This window comes from Macaca thibetana, chromosome 6 (assembly GCF_024542745.1).
Source record: "Macaca thibetana thibetana isolate TM-01 chromosome 6, ASM2454274v1, whole genome shotgun sequence".
NCBI classification, from domain to species: domain Eukaryota; kingdom Metazoa; phylum Chordata; class Mammalia; order Primates; family Cercopithecidae; genus Macaca; species Macaca thibetana.
In genome coordinates, this window is record NC_065583.1 from 85,765,438 (window position 1) to 85,787,859 (window position 22,422).

Below are 22,422 nucleotides of genomic sequence, written 5' to 3' on the forward strand. Positions count from 1 at the left end.
ATTTTGCAATTAAATAAAGCACTCCCCCTAGGAGAAAGCTAGGCAGGATCAACCACTGGAGATACATCTAGCTATTTTACTGCTACTGTATTAAAAAGGATATAAGACTTCAGAGTGCTCATGTGTCTTTGAAAGTAGTCAATAATGATTTTGGAAACCTGCTGAATAATTCACTTAATTTCAACAGAAAATTATCATAAAAAAGTCACGTTCCTCACAGTTCCTTAGACATATGATTAAAAATATTTTTTTTCTCTTAACATGTAAACATGTTAGTTTTTCAAAATCTTAAATTCTGAACTGTGACATTCTAAGTTTAAACATTAAAATCTATAGTACTAAATGAAGTCTTTAAGTAGTTTGGCTTATTGATATGATGATGCCCGGCTACTGTAGCCTTCCCTGTAATTCAACTAAAACTTAGAGAGAACCCATTGAAGGCAACGTGCTGGGTGTGTGCTGTACAGGTGCTTAATGTATGCCTTTTCCAAGCCAATATTTCACTAACCTAGCACCACATTCTACTCCAATATGTATTTTTTATCCACATAAATCTGCATGCTGCAATTGTACTTTTCAAAATCATAATTTAAGTTTTAACTTATAAAATTACATGATCACAACCCACATGAACAAAGTAATACCTTATTTTTATAATCAATTACTTAAATAAAGGCTGCCCCTAATTTCCCTACCTGTAGGAAATGATACTTGTTTTGCAAACCTTAAAACTTTTTATCTGTTCCCAATTAGGCTTTATTGGAAGCCTAAAAACAAATTAATTATAAATGTTTCTCCAGACACATTGCAGGGCAGGAGTGACCTTAGCTTAACAGGTCGTCAGTACATGATTTGAAGTGGGTAAAGAAAATTAAAGACAGGAGTTCTCAGAAAACTTATATTTAGATGCTTACATTAAAATTCATTTTACATCTGTTCTTTTTCATTCTTACACGGGACACTTAGATGTAAGACCTTCAATTCATTTGCTAAAATGACTCAGATAGAACTTCTATCTTTAAAATATAGTTGCTGCTGAGTTTTTTAAAGGGCAAAGAGAAAAATACTTGATAAGCTGAATCTTAAAAAGAAAGGGCACAGTAAAGAAAAAAAAAAGTAACGTCTATGATAGTCATGGCCAAAGTTAATCAGACCTCAACTAACACTGGATATTGATTTCCAGTTCCTAAGCTGAAAGCAACTCTCTCTTTGACGGCCTACAAAATCTAAGAGTCGAACTGAAGAGTGAATAGCTAGGTTTTAAGGTATAGACATTTGATTTCACTTACTCTTGGAATATTTTATGTCTTTAAAATGAAATTGGACAATAAATTCTCATATTTCATATTTTGGATGTTTTTTAAGGAAATAAAATATTAACATATCTGTTTGGTAGATTATTGCTTTTACAAGTAGATTTAAAACCAAGGCAAATACAAAAACATATGAAAAGATGCTTGATATCACTAATCATTAGGGAAATGCAAATCAATACCAAAATTAGATACCACGTCATGCCCATTAAGATGGCTACCATTAAAAAAAATAAATAGCAAGTGTTGGCAAGGATGTGTAGAAATTGGAACCCTTGTGCACAGTTTGTAGGCACGTGAAGTGGTATAGCTACTGTGGAAAACAGTATGACAATTCTGTAAAAAATCAAAAATAGAATTACCATGTGATCCAGCAATTCCACTTCTGTGTATATATGCAAACAAAAAATAAAAGCAGAGTCTCAAAAGAGGTATTTGTACACTATGTTCACAGCAGCATTATTCACAATCGCTGCAACAGCAGAAGCAACCCACGTGTCCATGGATGAATGAATGGGTTAACAAAACGTGGTCTATAGGTACTATAGAATATGATCAACCTTCAAAGGAAGAAAATCCTGATACACACCACAACTTGGATGAACCTTTAAGACATTATGCTAAGTAAAATAAGTCAATCACAAAATGACAAATACTGTATGATTCCACTTACATGAGGCACTTAGGAGAGTTAAAATCACAGAGACAGAAAGTAGAATGGTGGCTGTCAGTGGCTGGAAAGAGGGTGGAATGGGGAATCATTGTTTAATGGGTAGAAAGTTTCAGTTTTATAAGATGAAAAGAATTATGGACACGGATGGTGGTGATAGTTACATAACATTATGAATGTGTTTAATTCCACTGAACTGTGTTCTTAAAAATGGCTAAGATAGTAAAATTTATGTTCCATGTATTTTACCACAGTAATATGAAATTGATAGGAAAAAGATGAGGCAAGTACGTTTGTAAGGAAAACAGAAAGCTTGGACCAATTCCTATATATAAAGCAAATAATATTTCATGTATAATCTTCATCCCAGATGGTAGGAAAAGATCACTGTAAAACTAACCAGTACCCTTGAGCACCACAGGCACGTTTCATTTGCAAAGTTTATGAGATTGTAAGTAACCAGAACCACTTGACAAGATACCTGAATAAATGAAGCGAAGGATGTCTGATAAACAAGAACAGAAGACGGCGTCTTTAACAATGACTCGTAATGGTGGGTTGCCTGAAGATTCCTGGCTAGCACCTGGAAATGCAGTATCTCTGTTTATAGCAAAGAGATCCTGGGTAGTTCGGATGATACTGGAATCCTGAATGTCAGTGGGACTCTTCACATTGAAAAGCAGCATGAAAACATGGCTTACAGCGCAGAGAACGATCTTGTGGGCCTCTACAACTTCCTTTAAATTGGGGTTGTAAAATACCACGTCCACACACTGGCAGCAGAACAGCAAGTTATTTAGGTCAGCGTTATAATGTGACGCTTCAGCCTTTAAGACAGGCATTTTTTCTGTTTTGAAAAAGAAAATAAAAATAATAAACTCCTTTCAGGTTTACAGACCCAATAATTTTATGTTTACTTTAAATACAATTGTATAATATTTTAAAAGATTATTAGGTTAAACCATAAGAAACAGCCAATATTTAACCATTTTTTGATGCACAAAAACAGCAATTTTGTACAGCTTAACCTAATTTACAAACATATATAAACTAATTATTCAGGGACTACAGAATTTTATAACACAGACACACAAATACTATGTTTATTTACATTTTATAGAGCAAATGAAGAACTTACTAATGACGTACGGAACAATAAAATAACATTTCTTCTTACTTGTGTGTCCCAAAATAAAACAACCCGCCAAATACCAAACTTTAGTATTTCATAGTCATCATTCTTTACTTCTACTCGATTTTAAAAGTTCAGAGTACTAAATAAGTTCCGAAGAACCCAACCTCACATCTGAAGCCCCTTTCCTCTTGGGACCAGAAGCAGAGGTAGATGGCTGAGCTGTTAAAATTCTGCAACTTCTCAAAGTCAAGGCTCACTGTCTTGAACACTATTGTTGGAAAACATTTTGACCCCTTTATCTGGATTCCAAAATTAGTACTTTTCCTTCTAGTAAAATGCTTCAGCAAAAGTGCTGACTCAGCTCCCTAATTTCTAATAGAGGATATAACCTTCAGTCTACTAGTTTGATCACCAATAAAGAGAGATGAGCCCTCAATCAACTCAGAATACCTACACTCCAGGCCCTCTCCACCAACCCTAACTGTAAAACATCTGCCATCTCATTTTTATCCAAAGAGGAGCTGAGGAAAGTAATATTTGTGCAGTGTTGAAGGATAAGGAACCATCTAAATCAGTGAAATTCAAACTTCTTTAGCAATAAAAATCCTTGCTTCCAAAGCAAACCCCAGCCTATAAAACAGATAATAACAAAGTCCTTTGGAGGCCAGGCTCTCCCTGCAATGTATTCCAGTCTACCCTCCTCCCTTCCACTGCCTGTGGCGCCCTCACAAAACCCTAAATGCAATGTGCCCCAGAGCCCAGGATCCGTCCTTGGAACAAATCAGCCCTAAATATGTACCCAGACTGTACTATTCTGAACCCCTGGGATATCTTTAGTGTTTTACACACAGCTGTCCTAACAGAAGAGTACAAGAAACAGCTCTGTGAACGCTGAGGCTGCATTTCCTGAAGAGACACTTTTGAAGGCCCTGTCCACTATATCACTTAGTGCCCCCACATGAAGACCCACACAAGAGATTTCTTTTTTCTCTTTTTTGTTTTTTTTTGAGACAGAGTCTCACTGGAGTGCAGTGGTATGATCTTGGCTCACTGTAACCTCTGCCTCCCCAGTTCATGCAGTTCTCCTGCCTCAGCCTCGTGAGTAGCTGGGACTACAGGCGTCACCATCATGCTCCGCTAATTTTTGTATTTTTAGTAGAAACAGGGTTTCACCATGTTGGCCAGGCTGGTCTGGAACTCCTGACCCCTGCTGATCTGCCCACTTTGGCCTCCCAAAGTGCTGGGATTATAGGCATGAGCCACCATGCCTGGGCCCAGATATTTCTTTCTCTTTTTTTTTTTTTGAGACGGAGTCTTGCTCTGTCACCCAGGCTGGAGTGCAGTAGCGCGATCTCGGCTCACTGCAAGCTCCGCCTTCTGGGTTTACGCCATTCTCCTGCCTCAGCCTCCTGAGTAGCTGGGACTACAGGCACCCGCCACCTCGCCCGGCTAAGCCAGGATGGTCTCGATCTCCTGACCTTGTGATCCGCCCGCCTCGATATTTCTTTTAGAGCTAAATGACATGTAATGTTTTGCTTTCTCTGAGGATGTAGTATGTTTTGTCTTCTTGATTAATGAGAACTAAGAACTATCTACATTATTTATCTGGTCATTTCCCACTCATTTTCTAATCCAGAAAGGATTTAATGCCCAAGGGTTTGCAACCTAATAGACCATGTCTCCCCTTTCCCTTTGCACACCAGGAAATTCAAAGCCAAATGTGTATCATTTAGATTTATATGTGGTCTATATATCTGCACTTTTTTAAAGAGATGGGGTCTCTTAAATTCCAAAGGATATTGATCCAATAAAGTGCTAGGCTACTATTTCTATTACAAAATCATGCAGAAAATTCTGATAACAGTTGATATAATTTACTTTTAAGTTTATTTGCCCTGAACTTTGTATTAAAAATACTTTCAAACATTCAAAAAAGTTGAAAGAATGATGCAATGAACACACATATACCCTTCACATATATCCGTCACCTGGATTTTGCAATTATTAACATTTTATTTTCCCCTTATCTCTAGAAAGACAGAAAGACACACACACACGCAAACACATACACACACACAGCTACACAGCTAAAATATTTAAAAGTTGCAGTCATCAGGATGCTTCGGCTTTAAAATAGTTTCACCTCCATCTCCTGGGAATAGGAACATTCTCCTATTCATCACAATACCATTATGATACATAAGAAAATTAACAGTAATTACATGATATAATCTAATTTCCAGTCTGTATTAAAATTAACCCATGTTGCAGGAACATCTTCTAGATATTTTTATTAAACCAGTATCCAATCAAGGTTCATGCATTGCATTTAGTAGTTATTTAGCATTAGACTTTAATCTAGAACAGCTCTCCACCCACGACACATATTACTTTTAGAATCTATAGGCTCAATTTTTAAAGCAGTATTTCTCAAAATGTGATTCAAGTACCAATCTGCTTCTGCATCATCTGGGAAGTTGATTAACGCAGATTCTAGGCCCTATCCAAGGTTGACTGAATCAGAATGTCAGGTAAGCTCTGAGCATGCTCAAGTTTGAGAACAACTGCTCTAAGACCTGTGAGAAAGGATCTGTAATGAATGTCTAATGAATGTCTACACATTGGCTAAGAAATGTACCTGGTTGTTCAAGTTGAGGTGGTCTAATTCCATGAAACGAGTTGCTCATTTTTCTTTTCTTCATTTTTTCACTTGTCTTCTGATTTAAGGCTTGAATCATAAAATACTCCAACTAAAACAGGAATCGAATTTTAATTGAAGATCCAACAAAACTATATATCCAACATGAAAATTTGTATCCAAAGTCACAACCGTCAAACGCTTTAAATGTCAGTACCATTTATATGTATGCATTAGCAAACACATATAAACAATTTTTTATTAAAAAAAATGAATCTAGTGGAGCAGACTGTGCCTTCTCTGAACATAAATAAACTATCTACTCAAGAAGGAGTTGTTATTAATCATTCTACCACAAAGACACATGCACTATTCACAGCAGCAAAGACATAGAATCAACCTAAATGTCCATCAACGATAGACTGGATAAAGAAAACATGGTGCATACACATGATGGAATACTACACAGACATAAAAAGAATGAAACGATGTCCTTTGCAGCAAAACGGATGGAGCCAGAGGCCATTATCCTAAACGAACTAACAGGAAGAAGAAACCAAATACCACATGTTCTCACTTGTAAGTGGGAGCTAAACATTGAGTACCTATGGACACAAAGAAGTCACGAGCTGACACCAGGCCTACTTGAGAGGGTGGTGGGAGGGAAGAGGGTGAGGATCAGAAAACTACCTACCAGGTACTATGCTTATTACCTAGTTGCTGAAATAATCTGAACACCAAACCCCTGTGACACACAATTTACCTATATAACAAACATGTGCCCCTGAATCTAAAAGTTTTTTTTTTCTTAAAAGAAGGAATTGTTGGTTCTTTTTTAAATTTTATATGTATATATACACACACATATATATATTTTAATTTTAGAAATGGAGTATCGCTATGTTGCGCAAGCTAGACTCAAACTCCTGGACTCAAGGGATCCTCCCGCCTCAGCCTTCCAAGTCACTGGGATTACAAGCGCATGCCATCCCACGTAGCTACTCTCTTGAATACGCAAGAAAGTCAATCTCTACAATTGTGACGCTGCTAATAATTTTCTCAGTGGGCAACCACCACAGTTAATATTAGTGAAATTCAAAGCAGGAACAGATCTACCTCTGTGTCTACAGATGTTCCTATGAGCCAGGAAACTTCACTTTCTTCTCTTGAACAAATTTCTTTAAAATCTGTCCTTTACAAATTAAAAATCTCACTCAGGTGCATTTACATAGCTTCAGGCCTGTGCCCTAGCTTGCAAGGCCTGGGGCAAAAGTCCAAAAGGAGGCCCACCCACCACATACCTAAATATTTAAATGCTGTAAATAAAGAAAACAAACAGTTACATATAAAAGATATTCTATACTTCTGCTTTGACAAATACATCATCATAAAAGCCTCACAGGCAAGATTTATATTTAAATTCTCAGATTCTTCAGAGGTTCATACAGCAAAGGGAGAGCTGGTCCCTAATTCCTGAGCCCTAAGACCACCCATTCTCTTCTCACCTCCTGCTCTAACTCATGCTTTAAAGAGCTCTGTGCACAGAAGTGGACATCCAAGCTCTGTCCACCGCCCCCTCCCCCATTCCCCATAAAGACTCACCCTTGGGTCACCGGGCAGGCCTAGGGGTGCATATACCAGCCATGTGGTCCACCATCAGGAGTACTGTCCCAGGAAAATGGCTGGCACAGGTCGAAACAGGCCTAAGACCAGTGGCCAGAGAATTCTGGGGTACTGGGTTTGGGAGCACAGTCCTAGCACTACTCCACAGACCCTTCTGTGTGGATGGAAATGTTCTGTAATATATGCATTATATAATACAGTAGCCACTAGCCACATGTAGCCCTAGAGCACCTAAAATATGGTTCATATGCTTGAAGAACTGAATTTTACTTGGTTTTATTTCAATTCACTTAAATATAAATAGCCACATGTAGCCAGTGGCTGCCATACTGGACAGCGCAGGTCTAGAAAGGAATGAAGTTCACCAGCTCCAGGTGGGTACAACCCTTGGCTCCACTGACTTGTACCCTGTGGGGAGGGGTGCAACTGGAGGATGGACAGATGGAGCTCTCTAAAGCTGGAAGGCAGGCGGCTTTCTCTCTGGCCTAGGTCTAAGGGTAGTACTGCAGAGCTCTTCAACCCTGACCCTTAAATGCAGATTTTCAATGCTCCTTTTATTCTAACATTATCAACTCCATCCATATGCTTGCCAATGCCATTCTATTTTACACCTGAGATCCCAGTTGTACTTTACTAGAAAGTAAAGCATCTAAAGAGAGATCATTCTGATCTTGTTTCCATATTCTCATCAGGTCTTAAATTAAGGAAAAACGAAACTGCCATGTCTTTCTCCCAACCTTGGCCACATCAATCCTCATCATGCCTCTAACCCTAATTGCAACATTAGATATCAGGAAGAAAGAGAAAAAAGGAGCCAGAAGAAGAGAAAGAGAGGAGAGAAAATGGGAGTGGGAAGGTGGGAAGAGTGATCCTGGGAATTTCAGGTTCAGGATCCTGGAACGGGGAGCAAGGAGTCCTGTGGCTTCCACGGGAACGGCCTCCCCTCAACAAATAAACCAAATCTAATGCATGAAACTATCTGACAAATGAACCTTCACAACAAGCAAAACCAAACCATCGTTTTGCTCTCCAGCTCCCCAGGTATTTTAGGAAACGTACCATTCTTCGCCAAATTAAGATTTTTAAAAAGCCACTAGAATATAATCTGCTTGACAGGAAGATTAAATCTCTCTTATCCACCTTTCTACTCACTGCTCATCACCATAAATGAATGCAACAAAAGTTTCTCACAGTCATCGATAATATCAATATTGTGAGTATATCTTCCTTAACATTGTAATATTAATGTTTCTTTGTATTATTGGGTAAATAAAAGCCATTTATATTTGATGGAAATTAGCAGCATTTATATTTGGTCTTTATTTTACCCATTTACACAAATGACACTTCTGTAGTCATCTGTGGAACCTCAACATTTCAACGTGAATTTACATAATGACTACTGGGGCATATTGGAAAGAATACATGGTGAAGAGCTAGGGAACCGATGAGGGATGCCAAGGTGCTCCTGCGTAAAGCAGGTTTTCTTTGCTTTTAACTTCTCATCCATGTATATCAGATTTGTCTGTTGAGAGGAGTTGCTTCTTAGAGGTTTGGAAATGTAGTTTCTATGTCAGCAAATTCTTAAATGATACAACTCCACAGTATTCTCCAAGGACGTTACAGTCCTAATACTATATGGGAAGTGCTGTGTGTTAAGATCAGTATCAAAATGACTGCAGAACCCAATATGCGCCACTGCAACCAAGCAAGCAGACTTGCTCCCACATATCCGACAAGCAGCTATTTGTATAAGTAGCTCCTCTGAATCTGTTTGAGCTACAACAAAATTAGGAGTATATAAAATTTTGCCAAAGCACACATAGAGGAAGAAAAATTATTTTTTTCAACTAGTAGATGGAAATGAAAGAGAACTTTCAGGGCCTGCTGGCTCAGGCTGCCAGGCTCATTCAGCTGTATAAAGATGACTATTAAAACTGGCATCACAGGTTTGGGTAAGTAAACACGCTTTTGGTACATGCAACAAAGACTACTAAAGATCACCAAATGAAAAATTCCAAAATATCAGATAATAGAAAAGGTTTCATTTGGAGAGAAAAATAAAATTATAATTTTATTCTGATAAAACCTCTGCACTCACTCTCATTTTATTTCTCCAGGTTAAGTAAGACAAACCATGCTTTTAAATCTGAAGTTCTAACTGATGTTCTAGAAAATACCTAATGAGCCAACCTGACAAGTAACTTTATACTTAATAGGAATTTCCACTTACCACTCCTCCAAAATACTTTCCTATGTAGAAGTCATCAAGGCTGTGGAGTTCAAGATAGGTCGCTCCTAGTTCTTTTGCAAGTTGGATCCCTTCGGTTGTACTAACACAGCTCCCTCTGTCTGACGTACATAGTGGGCATGTACAAGGTAATTCTTCTGAGAAAACAAATTTTAAAACCAAGAGTTTTGGAATTAAACAGGGAAAAAAATGGTACACAGACAATCTGAACATTAAACAACAAACTAAGAGTTCATACCAGAGCCACAGTTCAAAAGCCTTCAGTATATCCACTACCCACTAAACCCTGAATAAAAAGCGTCAATGACCATAGAAAAGTCCCTAAATAAACAAGCAGTCACTGCAAGAATAATAAATAGCATTTTAGAAAATAGAAGAATTCAGAGTAGGTGAATGGATATTAACAAACAACCAGTACTCGTGGGTCTGCTTCTTTTTACACAGCCTTGACATCCTGAATATCAATATTTCTAGGCCAGTAGAAAAGAAGATAAATGTAACAACTTAATTGCCATGGAGAGCATGGAAAACAGTGGATTTGCTTTTTTAATATAATAAACTTTAAATCTATTTACGAAGTTTGAGTAAACCTTATACTTCTATTGTAACAGAACCTTCAATTTGACTTGATTTTCCAGGCAACAAAATTGTCACTCTCTTTGTAAACTTCATATGAAGTACATTCCTATTAATTCAGACATTTCAATCATTAAACTCTAAAGCATTCAACTTTATCTTTTCCTTTAAGATTAAAAACTGAAGGAATAAAAAGTATTAACTCAAAAAATGAAATGTCCCAAGATTCACAGTTGTATCATGTATAGATCTATGGCTAGAAAGGTGGGAGAACAATCTATCTATTAAGAACATCCCTAGTAAGGCTAAAAATATATGTTTAACTCCATATTTGTCAGCCAGATTTGTTATGTGTCGTGACCACATCAGATGTGTCACCATTCAAAAAGGCTGCCAGATCAAAAGAGGGTAAATTCATTTCCAGAAATGCATGTTGTTGTAGATTGGCTTCCTGTGGGGAGGAAGACTCTAAGATGAAGAGTGGTGTGGAGAAGGTTAATTGGGGAGCGATCTTGGGAATAACCCTTCTCAGGGGTGAGGAATGCAGGACTGGGTAGAGGGAAAATCGGAATTGCAGTCCTGTTGGAACAGGGACCAAAGCTCATCCTACAGGGGGCTCTGGAGCTTAGATGGTCTTTTAGAGTTGTTCCTCATTTGGGGAAAGGAGGTCGCTGAGCTGTACCCTATCCCTAAATTGACCAGTAATCAGACAAGGACTAAACCCCTGGAGCAGGCATAACTTGGGCATGGCAGCTCTCATCGGCACAGACTAATGCATGGAAAGCGGCTCACATGTGCACCACCAGCAGCCAGCAAGCCCCAATAACTGAGGGAGTAAGTACATTGGCCCTGAAAGGACATTTGAGCAGCTCCCCATCACATATGCAGCAACTTCCCTACGAATGAATTGCATACAGATGGAGCAGATAAATGTAAATATTGGGTATATGCGAATTATATTTAGTGCATATGCATAACATGTAAAAATGCACATAAACAGGCACACACACATGCACACAGACACACATGGCTTAGATAATTTTAGCTTCACTGAAAGCATTTTGGAGCTCAGAAGCCATATATTCATATTCTCATTTTGCAGAGGAAGAAACTGAGGCTCAGAGAGGTTATGTGACTTTTCCAAGTCTCTTTGTGGGTTAGAGATAAACAACATAACACTGCTACTTGCTCCGCCTAAAAAGAAAAGTGACACTAAAAGAAAAAATAAAGATATACTTTTAGTAAAGAATTACTGATTCCAAAGATACAGTGATTTAAACATTAAACTTGAGTTCTCTAAATTATGCCGTAAGTTCTAATTTGAGATTTTACTTTTACTTTTTCTAAGATGATTTTAAGTTTGGAGCAAATAAAGTTTTCATACAGAATTTAGCCTATCTTGAAAAATAATATGTTGGTGTTTAACATTCTTTACAAAGCCTTCGTAAACAGTGCCTTTGGTTTTCTGAAAACAGAGGCCTTCTTATATCTACAAAGGTCTCCTTATGTTGATGGAATGGAGTGGGTAGGCAGATCATCTTATTAAACTTTATTTCTGGACAGAAATCAAGCAGAGACAGGAGTGTTTCAAGTGGAAAAATGAAGTGAACATAACGTAAAATAATTTTTAACAATCTTGATTTGAGGGAGAAAATACAACTAATTTCAGGTTTATGCTAGTGGGGTGGGTTTTCCACTGTGCATGGTGGTAAGCAACTTACCTACACAGGTTCCTAGAAAGCACCCTGTAACTCTTCTACATCACTGAAGACATTTGTTTTCGTTCACTCACCAGAAAGGAAAAAAATGTCTAGTCATTCTACACCATATTATGCTGTAACTATGTTGAAACTTAGCTACCTACCCTTTATCTGGATTCTAAAATCTTACTTCTTAAAACCTTCTCCATAGGCTTTTGTTTCTAAATAGTTACTTTGTGGTTCTCTTTTGAACCATTCCTATATTCTTCAATATCAATCAGCTATACGATCTAAGATTCCAAGTAGAAGTCTGACTTGCATTGGTTATAGCAGGAGAACCAATTCTGAATTAAATTAATTTACATTAACCATTTAATCAGAAATAAGCAGAGGACTCAAACTAATTTTAAACTGTGGTGCCGCATGGTCACGTAACGTTATAGTCTTTTTTTCCCTTACATGTTTAAGATGCTATCATAAAATGCTGTCTATTTTTTTTTTTTTTTAAAGCAAGCACAATGTAACTCTGACACTCAAATGGGTAACATCTCTTTGAAAAGCAGTGGCTTTGGGAACCTGTAAGTTAATTCTTACAACACTGCCACTGTTTGGAAGTTTTAGAAATTCTTTTCAAAAATTCTAGACTAGTAAAGGACCAGGCTCTACTGGAGTTTCAAAAATAACTGAAAGTATGACTGTCTTTGGGAGCTTAAAGCTATGCATACATTCTAAGCACATTCTGAAAAAAAATATCTCTTTTCAAGATAGATTCAATATTTCGTACAAGCTGAAAATTTATTCCGAGCCAAATATGTTGAAGATATCCATAGGGTCAAGGTTGTCAAAAACATGGGTAACAAAGGAAAGATATGAGACTGGACTATATTTGCTGAATTCTTTTTAATTTTAAAAAGAATTTCAAGAAGCTGAGCATGATGGCATGTGCTTAATTCCAGCTACTTGGGAGGCTGAGGTAGGAGGATCCCTTGAGCTCAGGAGTTGGGGGCCAGCCTGGTTGACATCGTGAAATCCCATCTCCATTTTTTTATTTTTTAAATTTTTATGTATTTATTTATTTATGTTGAGACAGGGTCTCACTCTGTCCCCAGGCTGGAGTGCAGTGGTATGATCTCTGGCTCAAGTGATCCTCCCACCTCAGTCTACCTAGTAGCTGGAACTACTGGTATGCATCACCACACCTGGCTAATTTTCGTATTTTTACTAGAGATGGGGTTTCATCATGTTGCCCAGGCTGGTCTTGAACTCTTGATCGCAAGTGATCCTCCCACCTCAGCCTCACAAAGTGCTGGGACTGCAGGTATGAGTCACCATGGCCAGCCCCATCTCTATTTAAAACAAAAAACAAACAAATAAGAAGGTAAAAAGGATTCCAAGGGAATTATAAGGAGAGCACGCAGCACAGCTTCATGTATTCCAAGGGACGGATGGTGGGAAGCCAATAAAGGGCCTTGAGTTGAATAGCCAGATTTAGCTTTGTAATTACTTTATAATTACATTTTGTATGGCAAATTAATTTCATCGTTAGTGAAACTGATTTTTTCGTTTACTTAGATCATCCATAAAACCATTCACTCACTGAATAAACGTTTAGTGAGCACCTACCACACATCAAGTACCAAGGATATAAAAATGAAATGATAAAAAAACTCATAGTCAACTGAGACAAGATAGACATGACAGAAAACAGTTATAACATAACGTAATAGGCACTGAAATAAAGGTGTCCAAAGCCACCACAGAACAGAGGAGAGAAAGTTAACTGTCTGGGGGGGGGGATTACGGAAGGCTTCACAGAAAGTGTAATGATTTAAAAGGTAAGTGTGAATTTGCTATGCTGATATGACAGGGACTGTGTAGAGGGGTACTACAGTTAAGAATACAGCATATACAGAGGGCGGGGTGTGAGAAGAAAGGAAAACATTCATTTTCAGTTTCAAGATGGAAAGCTAAGCTCACACTGTGATCTCCCCTCCCTGCCAAATCACAGAGATGGTGAAATAAAGGGGGAAGGAGGGAGAGAAGAAGGAGAGAGGGAGGGGGAAAGGAAGAAGGAAGGAAGGAAGGAAAGAAGGAAGGGGGAGAGAGGATAGGTGCATTGTCTCATGCCTGTAATCACAGCACTTTGGGAGGCTGAGGCAGGTGGATAACTTGAGGTCAGGAGTTTGAGACCAGCCTGGGCAATATGATGAAACTCCATCTCTACTAAAAATACAGAAATTACCCAGGCATGGTGGTTCATACCTATAATTGCAGTTACTTAGGAGGCTGAGGCAGGAAAATCACTTGAACCTGAGAGGTGGAGGTTGCAGTGAGCTGAGATCGTGCCACTGCACTCCAGCCTGGGTGACAGAGTGACACTCTGTCTCAAAAATAAAAGGGGGGGGGAGGGGAAGAAGTGAGGGAAGGAGGAAAGAGGGGAGGAAAGAAGGAAGGGAGGGAAGGAGAAAGAGAGGGAGGGAAGCAGGAAGGACTGAATAGACAGCAACACTCAAAAACTAGAGGGGAAACCTCATCAGCTCAGAAACTAGCAGCGCCTGAGAGAATGAAGGCAGGCAGCACAGGACAAAAGAGGCCTCCTGAAGCTCTGAGTACAGGTTCACACTGCAGCCACATCCAGAGCGCTCCCTGCTCAACAATGCGGGGAGCAAGAAGGAGGAGGAGGCCCAAAGGCAAACGACTGGGGATGAGTGGGAGAACCCCTGTGGAAACAGCCAGGTCTGTTGATCCTGGGTGTTTTCCTACTTACACCCCCATCCCCAGACAGCAGCTGGGCAGAGAAAGAGGAAGGCATCAATCCAACAAGGAAAGTCAACTGCAAAGGTAGGCAAATTAAGAATTACCCAATGTTTAAGAAGCATCCATACCATAAAATAAAATCTCATCAAGTAGAATGACTTATAATGCCGTCTTAAAACCAAACTTAATAGACAAATCAAAATCAAATTATTAAGTATCATTAATTACCCTGAGAGTTTTTTAAAGCAAAAGTTTGCATCCTTAAGACTGGAACAAGAAATTATGAAAAGAGCCATTACAGATCTTGTATGAAAAGCTTTTGAAACAAAAAATGTAATAAGGCACAATAGCAGAACAGACCCAGCAGAATTAATGTGTGAACCAGAAGAAAAGGCCAAGGAAATCTACCATAATGCAACACAAAGAAATAAAGCAATAAGAAATATAAAAGAAAGATAAAAGAATCAGAGAAGAGATCCAGAAGTTTCAACATCAGTCTAACAAGAGTCCCAAAAGAAGAGAATAGAGAAAATGGAGGGATGGTAATATCTGAAGTCACAAAGTTAAGACTTTCCCAGACCTAAATAAAAACATAAAGTTTTTCAAGTAGTTCAGTGTGACTGTTACATAAGACAGGGAATTGTGCCTTGCAAGATTCTAGAAACAGTCAGAGGCTACATCATGAAGGATCTTGCATTTTAGGTAATGATTTTATAAGCAAAAGTCATTGAAATGAGATACAAATACTGGACTGAAATAAGGGTATCGGTGCCCATAATTTAAAGAAAAGGTATAATCCCTGGCTCTAGCCAATTAAAGGGCTTAGAAGTAAAGACACCTAAAGTTATGAGCATCTAAGAGTCCAGACCTTGGTTTCTAAATATCATTGCCCCCTAGAAGGAACCAGAATTCCCTAAAGAAATGGCTGATTCTAGGACTGGGACAGGCGAAGTCTGAGCCTGGAATATCTTGTGGCAGAAAATAAGGAAGGGGCTAAAAACTGATTAGAGGTAGCTTGAAATGATTACCTCTAGGCAAATATGGAACAATGCGAGCATCCAAAAGAATAATCAGAACAGATTATAAAATACTGAATTTAAAATACAAATCCGTGAATCATGATAATTCTAAGAGAAAAATTTGGGAGCACAGAAAAAGGAAAGCTCCATTTACAGAAGAGTATCAACTAATAAGTGTAGGAGGAATGATAGAAACATCACTATTTTCCAAGCACATTTATCATAAATGAAGGAATTATGAAACTAAAGGGCCTGGGTTCATTAAAAATGTTAACTTTACAAAAGACACGGTCCCTCCCCCTCAAAAACCATTGGGAGTACTGCTCCAGATTAAAAGAGATTAGAAGGCAGATGTGGTAATGCATGCCGATAATCTTAGCTACTTGGCAGTCTGCGGCAGGTGAACTGCTTAAGCTGGAGTTCCAGACCAGCCTAGGCAACACAGCAAGATCTTGTCTCTAAAAAAAAAAGAAAGAAAGAAAGAAAAAAAAGAGAATAGGCCGGGCGCGGTGGCTCAAGCCTGTAATCCCAGCACTTTGGGAGGCCGAGACGGGTGGATCACGAGGTCAGGAGATTGAGACCATCCTGGGAAACCCTGTCTCTACTAAAAAATACAAAAAACTAGCCGGGCGTAGTGGCGGGTGCCTGTAGTCCCAGTCACTCGGGAGGCTGAGGCAGGAGAATGGCGTGAACCCGGGATGCGGAGCTTGCTGTGAGCTGAGATCCAGCCACTGCACTCCAGCCTGGGCGACAGAGCGAGACTCCGTCTCAAAAAAAAAAAAAAAAAAAAAAAGAAAAAAAAGAGAATAGAGACATATAACAACTAAATGCAATGTGTAATTTTTAACTGGATCCTGGATTGGTTAAACAACAACAACAATAAACCCCAGCTCTAACGCACATTATAAACAAACAACTGGGGAAATGTAAATATGGATTATACCTTAAATAATAGTAAAAATATAATAGTATGTTAGATTTCTTGATTGATGATGAGATAATACATGCTAAAGTAAATAGGAATAAAGAAATCTCATAATGTTTACAATTTACTCTCAAATAGTTCAGCCAAAAATAGTGTGTGTGTGTGTGCGCGCGCACGCTTGCTTATAAAATCTAGGGTTCAATGTCTCATTCTTGTCAACTTTCTCAGGTTTGAAATTTTGCAAAATAAGAGGCAAAGAAGAAAGTTCCTAAAGAATTCAAAGCATTGAGCGCCATGATCTGACTTGTATTCTAGGATGACTATTCTGAGAGAATTTATTTCAGAAAGAGACAAACCAGGAATAGCACACCAGAGGCCAATTTACCATGAAACTGATGAAGCTCAAGCTTCAAGGCTCTTTTCTTATGGATCCTTTCCAAGCCCCAGGAAGAACCTAAACAATATATCTTCACATGGTCATATTCTTTTGTAAAATTTGCAAAATAAGATATTTAGTCAAGACTACTGTCTCCACTCCAAATCACTTCATCTTGTATCAGGCAGCTCTGGAGTAACTATGGGCATTTTGGGGATGCTGCTAAGGGGAATTTAACTTTAGGCTTAGTTAGCTATTTGTGGTTTATAGTCGCGTCCATGTATAGTTGAGTGATAACTATCCTAATACACGTATGACTTTCAGAAATGCTTCTGCCACCCACAGTGCACACTTATTTGGTGTTACGACAAGAATCCTGAGCTGAAATAGGAATACAACACAAACTCTGGTGCCCAGGACCAGAAAGATGTGGAAAGAGAAGAAACATGCAGAAAGAAAAACTGATTATCATTCTCTTCTCTCTATAGAAAATATCACAAAGTGGTTGTATTAGTCCGTTCTCATGCTGCTAGTAAAGACATACCAGAGACTGGGTAATTTATAAAGAAAAAGAGGTTTAACGGACTCATAGTTCCATATGGCTAGGGAGGTCTCACGATCATGGTGGAAAGTGAAGGAGGGGCAAAATCACATCTTACATGGCAGCAGGCAAAAGAGCATGAGCAGAACTGCCCTTTTATAAAACCATCAGATCTCACAAGACTTATTAACTATCACAAGAACAGCACGGGAAAAACCTGCTCCCATGATTCAACTACCTCCCACCAGGTCCCTCCCATGACATATAGGGATTATGACAATTCAGTGTGAGATTTGTGTGGGGACACAGCCATAACCTATCAGTGGTTATCATATGAAGAGATGACCAAAGACTATGGTCACCCAAAAAATATAAGAAAAGTTGAAGAAGTATCAGGCTGTTAAAAAGATGTGTTGCCAGATGTGATGGCTCATGCCTGTAACCCCAGCACTTTGGGAGGCTGAAGGGGGCAGATGGCTTGAGCCTAGGAGATGGAGACTAGCCTGAGCAACATGGCAGAATTCTGTCTCTGCAAAAAAATCGGCCAGGTGTGGTGGCATGTGCCTATAGTCCCTGCTACTCAGGAGGCTGAGGTGAGGGGATCATTCGAGCCCAGGAGGTCGAGGCTGCAGTGAGCTACGATCACGCCACTGCACTCCAGCCTGGGCAACAGAGCGAGACCCTATCTCAAAAATATATATATGTATTTAAAAATGTTTATAGTATTTAACAGCTTTTTTAGTTGTAATTTGCTGTGCTTTCACTTATCATTCTAAATATTTACTTTTGTACATGTATGTATCTGTTATTTTGTGGGTTTTTTTCCTTACAAAGGACCTCCCAAATTGTATAAGTTTGAGGCCCTACAAAATCTGAAACCATCCCTTAAAGAGACCAAAAAGAAGGCCACCATGACAAATAATTAAATGACCAAAATATGAAATCCAATGGAGATGAAGAGAAAGTAATGAGTTTGAGATTTATTTAAAATATAAAAGCAAAAGGGCTTCTTAATCAACTGGATATGGGGAATTGGGCTGCGTCTAGGATGATTCTTGTTTGGGTGAATGGATAGGATTGGCATCATTCACTAAGACAGGGAATTTGGCCAGAGGAAGATGATGTCTATGGAGATATGTGTCAGGAGTGAGACTAAAGCCAGAGAGACAGACTGAACAGTCATCAGTGTTTATACAGGAGAAGCCAGGGTAACAGATTAGCAGGTTAATGGTTTGGTTGAAGAGTAAGAACAGGTGAGGTCAAAGGATGGAACCCTGAGAAGCAATTCCACGATATGTTGGTGCCGCTGTGTGTGTGGGAGATGGGAGAAAGGTAAAGGAGACAGAGAGTTATAAGAACCAGGAAAGAAACAGTAGCTTTATTAAATGGAGGGAGAAGTATGTTTCAATAATTTCAATAAGAGATAACTATTATTATCTCTTATCTCTTCAGTAAAAGATAATTGTTATTAAAGTGTATTAAATTTGGCTAACAAGGATATAAATGGTGTCTTAGTTCATTTTGTGCTGCTAAAATGGAACACCACAGACTGGGTAATTTCTAAAGAAAAAAAATTTATTTCTCACAGTTCTGGAGGCTGAGATGTCCAATATCAAGGTGCCAGCATCTGGTGAGGCCTTCCTGCAGCATCGTCCCATGGTGGAAGGCAGAAGTCCAAGAGAGCTCACAAGACAGAGGGCAGAAGGGGGCCAAACTCATCCTTTTATCAGGAGCCCACTCCCGTGATAATTAACCCACTCTAAAGATAATAGCATCAATCCATTTACGAGGGCAGAGTTCTCTTGCCCTAATTACCTCCTAAAGTCCCACTGCCCAACACTGTGTCCATCACATGAACTTGGGGGAACACATTCAGACCACAGCAACTGGCGACCCTGAGTGAGAACAAACTTGGTGCACTTGTGAAAGTCAGAGTCAGACTGTAGTGGACTGAAGAATGAATAGGAAATGGACTCGGGAAGTGTGGCTACCTCTTTTATGAATCATGACCAGAAATAAAAAGAAAGATAAGGAACTAGAGAGGATATGGGGTCATGGGTGGGTCATGCCTGCCTCATTTGTATCTACTAATGCTAAATAGATACCCGCCCTCTGACCCAACAATCCCACTCCTGGGTAACCACCTAAGCATCCTCAAAAGAATGGATACATTATGGCATATTCATACAATGGAATAATATACAGTAATAAAAAGAACGAACTACAGATAAACACAACATGGACAAATCTCAAAAGTATTACGCCAACTGAAATTAGCCTGACCTAAGACACCACCACATACTGTATAATTTCATTGGTCTCAAGTTCAGAAATAGGTAAAACTAATCTATGTTGTTAGAAGTCAGAATAGCAGTTACCTCTGAGGAGGAGAGGTATTAACTGGGAAGAGCATGAGGGAGCCTTCTCAAGTGCTGCAAATGTTCCATGCCTTGATCTGTGTGGGTTGCCTGGCTGCATACATAGGTAAAAACGCATTTAGCTGCACTCTAAGATGACCAAATTTTATGTCCTTTACTTTGCAATATCTCAATTTCGAAGTTTTTACAATAATGTGTAAAAGTAAAAATTTTAAAATAGCTTTACTAAGGAAATTCCACTAAGAAGATCTGTAAAATACCACCAAATCAAACTGAATCCTGAGTTGGCCCAAAGGTATCTGACAATAATATGCACAGCAGTAATGGCTGAAGCAGCCCAAACCCAGTGAATCTACCAGTCATGGAATAAGCAATCCTTTCTCTTAGGCAGCACTATCACTGTTTCCAGCTCACTCATTATTATCTACCAAAAAATCCTGCTCCCAAGTCCACATTTTCATGTGAACAATCTATTCTTCCCAATTGGGTAGACCTTCAGATCATCAAAAAGAGTTTTCTAGGGCTCAGCATCAGCCTAATACCTCTCATATGTCAAAATAACACAATTGCTGACTTCCATCACTATTGTAGAAGAGCCATTTAGAAGACGGATTTGCACCCAGTGGAATCACAGCAGAAGTTCATAATCCTCTCCTTTGTTGCCTTTTTATTGTATCAAATGATGAGGTGATAGCAGCTGGCATTGAACCAAAGTCACTCTGGTTTTCAAAAACAAACCCTATTATTCATTAATAAAGTTAGCACTATTTAAAATATACAATATTTGCATGCTCATTATAAAAGAGAATATTAAATACTTACCATTTTGTCTGGTACCAACAGCAGCAATAATTACTGGAACTGAATTTAATGCTCTTTTTATCACTGGAATATAATTATCCTTTACTTCATGGAATGAAAACTTGTCATTAACGTTGTATTTGATCACAATGATGTCAGCGCCCCCAATTAGATTTCGAGAAGTGTACCAATCACTGTCAAATATGTCCTAAACCAAAATGCAAACAGCAATCTTTAGTCTACTTATCTTCCAATCAATGCTGAAATAATTTATGACATTAATTTTTGGAATTCATAAAAAATTATTTTAAAATAAGTAACTACATAAAATTAAAAGTGTTGCAGTCTGCCAACCCTCTTTTTGAAAATGTTTACTTACTCATGTAGCCTGGACAATTATGTAATGGTTAAACAGGAGAACCTGAGAATTCTTGAGAGTCAGATGAAATAAGCAACCTCTTTCACTATTTGCACTTAAAAATAAGCCTTTTGTTTTAAAATTACACTATATTTTTATCACCTCATAAATTCAAAAGTGTAACATTATGGCATTAGATGGAAGAGCAACAGTATGAGTAACGAAGCGTCAAAGGTTTTCCTGTGACCCAGTTAGACACTGCAGGATTTTCAGTGTTTTGAACTGCAATACATTTTAAATTCTGTGAAGTTCCATATACTTTATTCGTATTTTCAAAACTCATGTATACTTTTCAACTTCATCCATCCTTTGGACAGTACTGTATATATAGAGTATGAATGTGGGGTGAGGGAGAAATTCCTTTATAAAAAAAGAAATACTGTGTATTACAAGGTGTTAACATGGTAAGGAATATATTTTCAATTCATGTATTTTGCTTACATAAATTAAAAATTCAGGATAAACCCTTCTAGTTCTGAAATATTTACTTTTGTGCTACAGCTAATAACATTTATATTTATTTAGAACTGGGGCCATAAGTAATTTATGACAAACACTATTCCTTAAAAATATAATGTTTTGATTTTTTTTTTTTTTTTTTCCTTGGAGACAGGGTCTTACACTCTGTCACCCAGGATGGAGTTCAGTGACGTGATCTTGGCTCACTGCAGCCTCTGCCTCCCAGGTTCAAGCAATTCCTGTGCCTCAGCCTCCCGAGTAGCTGGGACTACAGATGTGCACCACCATTCCAGCTAATTTTTTGTACTTTAGCAGAGATGGGGGTTTCAACCATGATGCTCAGGCTGGTCTTGAACTTCTGAGCTCAGGCAATCTGCCCACTTCGATCTCCCAAAGTGGTAGGATTACAGGCATGAGCCACCACGCCTGGTCTGGGTTGATATTTTAAATATAATTTTTCAAAGTTTTTGTATGAATAGTGATGTAAGGAAAATATCTTTAGGTATCTTAATTCCACTACCAAATAAGTACAAGTAGTTTTCTTCTCACATTCTAGTTAACTATTAATCATTTGTCCTTTTATGTGGCCTTTGGTACATATTTCCAGGATGTAATAAAGCTAGATTAAGAAAATAGCTAGGTGTGACTAACGGGTCCAAAATCTGTTGAGCTAAGAAAGTCCAAACTTTGAAATAATGAATCTAAAACAGGGTTAACAGTGTTTGAATCAGCCAACCAAGGTCTACGTGACAGAGCTTTTATCCTACAATGGAACATTCTGGAGGAGTTATCACACAGCAATGCCCTTCTGCAGAGAAAGCTTCTTCTCATCAGTGCCTCCC

At 38.5% G+C, this 22,422-nt stretch overlaps 1 protein-coding gene across 1 annotated transcript in view; it reads right to left on the bottom strand.

Annotated features, from left to right (window-relative positions):
* RHOBTB3 (Rho related BTB domain containing 3) overlaps positions 1 to 22,422 on the bottom strand; it is a 64,197-nt gene that overhangs the window by 37,238 nt on the left and 4,537 nt on the right. The window contains exons 3-6 of the mRNA XM_050795412.1: positions 20,725 to 20,911; positions 9,613 to 9,767; positions 5,757 to 5,868; positions 2,465 to 2,830 (exon numbers count right to left, since the gene is read on the bottom strand). Of these exons, the coding sequence (XP_050651369.1) occupies positions 2,465 to 2,830; positions 5,757 to 5,868; positions 9,613 to 9,767; positions 20,725 to 20,911 (820 nt within the window). The remainder of the gene's footprint in view (positions 1 to 2,464; positions 2,831 to 5,756; positions 5,869 to 9,612; positions 9,768 to 20,724; positions 20,912 to 22,422) is intronic.